The sequence below is a fragment of the Pelmatolapia mariae genome, linkage group LG17, assembly GCF_036321145.2.
Source record: "Pelmatolapia mariae isolate MD_Pm_ZW linkage group LG17, Pm_UMD_F_2, whole genome shotgun sequence".
NCBI lineage: Eukaryota > Metazoa > Chordata > Actinopteri > Cichliformes > Cichlidae > Pelmatolapia > Pelmatolapia mariae.
The window spans coordinates 14722501-14728847 of NC_086242.1; the positions used below are offsets into that span (position 1 = coordinate 14722501).

General features: G+C 40.9%; 1 protein-coding gene across 2 annotated transcripts in view; it reads right to left on the minus strand.

Annotated features, from left to right (window-relative positions):
• The window catches only part of usp18 (ubiquitin specific peptidase 18), a 7689-nt gene extending 1632 nt beyond the window's left edge, over positions 1-6057 (minus strand). Inside the window, exons 1-10 of one of the 2 annotated variants that reach the window (XM_063460537.1) lie at positions 5823-6057; positions 5210-5401; positions 3840-3936; positions 3579-3721; positions 3422-3501; positions 3198-3332; positions 2651-2746; positions 2175-2336; positions 1963-2094; positions 1749-1792 (exon numbers count right to left, since the gene is read on the minus strand). In XM_063460537.1, coding sequence (XP_063316607.1) covers positions 1749-1792; positions 1963-2094; positions 2175-2336; positions 2651-2746; positions 3198-3332; positions 3422-3501; positions 3579-3721; positions 3840-3936; positions 5210-5261 — 941 coding nt within the window. In that variant the 5' untranslated portion in view covers positions 5262-5401; positions 5823-6057. The remainder of the gene's footprint in view (positions 1-1748; positions 1793-1962; positions 2095-2174; positions 2337-2650; positions 2747-3197; positions 3333-3421; positions 3502-3578; positions 3722-3839; positions 3937-5209; positions 5402-5822) is intronic. The other variant, XM_063460536.1, reaches the window with a different exon arrangement.
• Positions 6058-6347: the final 290 nt, after the last annotated feature.

Genomic DNA, 6347 nt, shown 5'->3' on the forward strand with positions numbered 1-6347 from the left:
TCCTTTGAACTGGACAGAAAGGACCTTTATGGGTAGATTTGTCATTTCTTCTTAAAGGAGATGAAAGAAAAAAATTATGGTGCATAACTATTAAAGATCGCCATGACTGCAGGTAAACAAACAAACAAAGAAAGCTTAATGGTAGCTTCAGAAGATGTCAAATTCAGTGTGATCAACAGAAAAAGTGACTTTTGCTCTTCAACTGCAGGAGACTAAAGGACATATAAACTAGAGGAAATGGGACAGTTATAAATAGATGGACTGCTGCAGGTTCTTCCTGCAAACTAAATGTAGGTGCTCTGATAATAATAGATGAATATCCTTGGAATATATCAGTAATTTATATTTGCCAAAAAGTGGAAGACTAAAAACTAAAAGTTGTTTTTTGTTTTTGTTTTTTTGTATAATGTTAATTCTGTGGCACGCACTGTCTGGTTAGCTCTGTCACCTCACAGGAAACAGGTCTTGGTTTGAATCCACCGGCTGAAGAATTAAACCTTTCTGTGTGGACACTGCTTGTGCAGAGAGGAGGAAGCTTCAGAAGACCATTAACGCCGTTCGGGAGATCGCTGGATACTGTCCTCCTGCTACCTCAGCAGAGCCAGAAACATTTTTTAAAAGCCATCACATCCTCCTGGCTCTCACCTGTACAACCTCTTGCCCTTTAGTAGGCGTTACAGATCCCTCAAATCAAAGAAAGGCCGACTCTGAAGCAACTACCACCTTGTGTTCCACTCCTGCAATAATTTCCCTGCTGTAAAATATCACAGCCAACTCAGTGAGCAGTGTCTTACATTTTTGGAATACTCTACTCACATTGGTGAAGTCACTGTGAACTCGTTCCTTCTTTTTATATTTACTGTGCAAATGACTGTTTGTTTTTTTGTTTTTTTCTCTTTGCATCTGTAGGTGCAGCCATGCTGCAATTTATTTACACACAAAAACATACGATAAAAGACTTCTAATTCTAAAACTAGACATCATGTCCGATCCACACCTCAGTGACGCCTTTTTTCCAAAAACTAAGACCACGACCAGTGAAATGCTGAAAATGACGCTTTGAAATGTCTGACCTCATCGTGGCTACATCCTTCAGCCTGTGGTCTCTCCACACCTTCCTCTTTAAGAACAACACACTGACATTTTGACACAGTCATGAGATAAATGAGACTTTTGATATCACTCTCACGTCTGTGCTGTATATAAAAAGTTGAAAGAAGCTACTGGGATGTTTGTTCAGCCTTCGCCATCGTCATCTTGGCATTTTGAGGGTGGATCTGACTGAGAAACTGAGAAACCACACAGTCATATGGCAACAGCCTGTTAAAATAAAGCAGGCCTTTACTGTGACTCTAATGCGGACCATAACTTAACCAACAGCCTGTTTTATTCAGTAAAGTAGAAAGTAGCACTAATGTCTCCAGGAAAGCGTTTCTAGTCTTTTTGCAACCAGGAGAGTCAAAATAAAGCAGATTTAATTTGCTTCAGTGCACATCATTTATGTACAGTCTATTATTTATGTACTAAGTAGCTGGTGACAGGATGGCAAAAAATCTAATGTTTTCAAAGTCTTACTACCTCCTTGCTCCAGATATTCAGACCAGAATCAGACTGACTAGGTTAAAACGTATCCTCATTAAGTTTTGATGAGCCATTTCCAGCTGCTGTAGACAGCTTCAAGTTTATGAGTGTAAAATGTCTGAGAGGACTTCATGACCCCCTGTACAATCAGAAACTGGGCATTTTACCTGTGTCTTCCTCCATATGTTCTCTGCACTTCTTCCCAGGAGGTCTGTGGATTTGAATGAGAATCAGACAGAAAATTCATCAGAAATTTGCAATTCAATAAAAAGCACAGAGGGGAAAAAGTTACATCCCTCTCTCCCTTTGATATCTGCAGATACTTTCACATATAACTGTATACTGTGATTATTTGTAATTATTTTTTTAGATCTGATGTACCCGCTGTACGTGGCTATCATCTGCATAGTACCAGCACTTGTTCTCCCTGTGGCGGACGTAAGCAGTATAGTGCCCAAACATTGCATAACCAGAGTGCACGACCACTGCGTACAAGGTGTACCTGCACTCATTCTGGAAGAAAAACAAATAAATAATCAGAGTATTCACAAGTAAAAGATGCAATATTCACGTAAAAAAGAATTTGGACGAACCTGTGCAAAATTTGCGGAGAACACATGTTGGAGACTCTGGGAGAAATCAAAGGTTTCTGGGAAAGAAACCCTGCAGTCAAGTTTGTGGGTGGAACCGCGGCTGTTCCGAAATCGCTTCAGGTTCATGCACAAGATACGAGGCAGTGAGAGGAGTTTGACACCCTGAACAAAACAAATGAGTGAATTTGAGTTCATGATTATGCTGGCAAATATGTTTCACCCACCCACTCTCATCCACTCATCCCACTCAGCCCTTTAAATATGTTTTTTTTCCCTCAAAGATGTTTTTATTAGATTGAAGCAATGAAGAAAAATAGATACACAGAGATTTGTTATACAACAAGCAATTAGATTTCACAATGATTGTTTGAGCTGACATGATAGAATACAGATTAATGACACATTCACATATCTTGTAATTGATTTCATCAGAGCCTTTTCAATGTGTTTGAGGAGGGTTTAAACCTGAGTCTCACCTGTCTGGATGGGTTCTTAGTTCCACAGTGTGCACAAAAGCAGGAGTCTATGCCCTTGAGCTCCTGATGCTCAAAGAAGGAGTTCATGCAGCCCTCCTGAAAATATGACAAATGTAACAAAATAAATAGTGAGTAAAATAAACAGTGACAATGCAATACAGCTAAGGTTTGTAACCTAACAAGTCATATGTCATTCATTTGATCTTTTATGAGTGGTTCTGTGCTGGACTATTTGCTGGCGACTGTGATTTTTGTAATCCTAATAAACTTGTGCGTTTTCTCCCTCTTTACACTTGTGTTGTGTGGATTTATAAAATCCCCCCCTCCATGTAATACTTCCCAGTTGGAAGTATTACATATTAAAATGCTGTATTTTATTACACTCTTATGATTGGATCAGGATTGGCTAAAATCTTTGGCTTCAATAAACTGTAAAAACTTGAGATTTTAAGATACGACCTCCAATAAAAGGGAAAAAATAGCAAACAGAGATAGTGTGTTTCCCAACAGTTTTAGTATTCTTAAACAAAAGAAGAAGAAGACCCACCAAAGAGTTGTCATCCTCCTTTACATAAAGCGGCAGGCTGAGCATGTAGCTGGTTTCGGTTTGGATGGAGTTGCACTTTAAACACTGCAGGTGTGTCTCCACTGAAATCTTGTACAGATCCTGAATTTCCCCAGCCTTTCAGAGAGGGCAAATGCAAACAAACACTGTTGTAGATAACACATGCAGAAATGAATAATGTTAGAGTAGTTTGATCGCAGTCCAACCAGAACTCTGTTGTCCATCTGCTGGTGAATGAAGTTGAGAATCGAGAGGAACACCTCATCTGCGTCATGCTGCACATTAACTGTAAAGCATCATTAGAAGGTGTGAAATAAGACACATCGGCAGGAGGTATTTTCTCTGCAAAAGCGTGGCTCTTACGTCGAAAGCGGTTTTGGTCCAGACAGTGGAGGAAGTCACGATGTGGAGCGGGCTGAGGAAGGTCACCCCGCATGGCCTCAAGAACTGTCTTTAGATGCAGCGCGACATTACGAGCATCTCCTCTCGCACCAGCTGCATCCCACCTTTTAAAATTCATAAAAGCTTGTTAATATTGTAAACAGCCTTAGGATTTCCACAGTAAGTGGCACTAAAACATCACTGAGTCATGATGAAAGCGGCTGTAGTAATTCATGTGACTACCTTTCTAGCAGTTCTGCCATTTCCCAGGTAGCAGAGAAAGTCTGCAGCAAGCTGTTCACACAGCATGATAGACAATAGTTGGAGAGGCCTCTCATCCCTGTAAGAGTAACAAGGGTTAAATAACAGCCTGTGACACCGTGAATCAATCCACCAGAGCACCAGCGGGTGTGTGCATGTGTGAAAATAAATAAAAAAGGAAAAGCACAGTCAGCTGTGGAGAACCCCACATTTTTGATATATAGTCTATTAGAATAGCAAATTATGGTTTTAGAGATCACAGAGCGGTTTATTAGTTTTAGGCCCCGTGTTGAGCAGATGTAGAGCAAGTTGACTTCCCTTCACACAGACTCACGGTCAGTATTTTGGTTTCTGTGTCACTGAAATACACCTGACCTGAAGGTCAAATGCAACAACAGACAAAAGAGCATTTATGAATCAGTCATAAATTTATGAGGTGCAGAGATCCTTTAAAAAGGTTTGTTAAACAGCATTACCACCTCCTTAACAACCCAGTATGATAAATATGAGTAAATATGAACATGAATATGATCAGATAGCTGTCTGATCATCTTCATAGTCACACAATAAAGATCTTTTGTGAATGTTTTTGAATTTCTAGTCCTTTGATCTCGTGTTATTGGAGCAACATGTAATAAAAATATTGATTACGGTTTTTAGTCCAAAAACTAGTTTTAAAGTCATATTTCACAGTTATATGACTATTAGCATACTTTAAACAGATCAGCCAGTAAATAATTAGATTATACAGTCACCAGACACTTTATTAGGTACACCTTTTCAACTGCATGTTAACTCATATATCTGATCAGCCAATCACATGTCGGCAGCTCAGAGCATTTAGACATGTAGACGTGGTCGGGTCGACCTGCTGAAGTTGAAACGGAGTTACAGAGTGGGAAACAAAGGTGATTTTAGGGACTTTTAACATGGCATGGTTGTTAGCCTGAGTGTTTCAGAAACTGCTGATATACTGGGATTTTCCCACGCGGCCATCCCTAGAGTTTACAGAGAATGGTCTGTAAAGTTTGATGTCAGAGGTCATAAGAGAACGACCAGACTGCTTCAAGCTGATTAGAAGAGTAGAAACAGCAACTCAAATATTCACTAAAATTAGGTAACCAACATGAAACTGAGGCTATACTTCACACGCTTCACCAAAATTGAACAATACATAACTGGAAAAACGTTTTCTAGTCAGATGAGTCTTGATTTCTGCTGCATGAAAGCATGGCTTTATCCTGCCTGCCTTGTATCAACAGTTCAGGCTGCTGGTCAAGAGGGAGTGATGTGGGGGGTATTGTCTTTGGCCCTATAGCACCAACTGAGCATCATTTAAATCCACAGCCTACCTGAGTGTTGTTGCTGACCATGTCCATCTCTTAATGACAACCGTGTACCCATCTTCTGATACCTGCCTCGGGCAGGTTAACGCACCATGTCGCAAAGCTCAAATCATCTCAAACTGGTTTCTTGAACGTGACGATGAGTTCACTGTACTCAAATGGCCTCCACGGTTACCAGTTCTCAATCCAGTAGAGCACCTTTGGGATGTGGTGGAACAGAGATTCCCATCATGGATGCAAAGCCAACAGATTTGGAGCAAATGTGCGATGCTGTCATGTGAGGAAAGTTTCCAGCGCCACCAAGGTGTACCTAATAAAGTGGCTGTGAGCGCATTTTTGGCACACTGTGCACTACATTGTTCATGATTGTTCATGACCGAGAAAGCACTACAGCTTTAGAAAGTTAACTGACTAAAAGAATTTTTCCTATCTGTGAATAAAACTTGACTTCAAAATTGTTCCGTTTTTATTTACTGTGAAATTAATAACGATCGTTATCGTTAAGATTCGTAGATGCACTCGAGTGCACTCGAGGACCTTTAAACTAATATTTATAGTTCTCAAGCAAACAGGAAATAATATAAAAACATCACCATCGGGTTGAGAATGATCCGCTTACCAAATAAGTGATTCTCCAGAGTAAGTCTAGAAAAGAAATGCCAGATCCCAGCAGACATCAGTGCAGCCTTCTGCTCTTCTTCAGGGTCTCAGGACGGTCACTAAACCAACAGAGGGTCGAGCGTTTGATGTACTTCACCCCACTGTAAACATCAACGCCACAGAAACAGTTCCCAGCAACGGTTTCATTTTACAGCTTTCTCTTCGCTTTGCTGGAAACGAAACTCACAAACTGTCATGCGCAAACCGGCTGGAACTATGACGTCGACATGTTACTATTGGGCTTTGGAGTGGACGTCACGCCGCAGTGCATTGTGTGATCGCGGCGCCATGTCAGTAGGCCAGAAAGCAAAACAAGCGCACAGTGTTGGAGTCGGGACTGCCAGAACCATGCTCAAAATCAGCGCAAAAGACAAAGGGCTGTATCGCGACCGATTGCGCCCAGACGCCAAGAGACGGTACTTGGAAAAAATAGCGTGCATTGGTAATGTGGACCCGTATGAAATAAGGAAGTGGAGTGGAAACC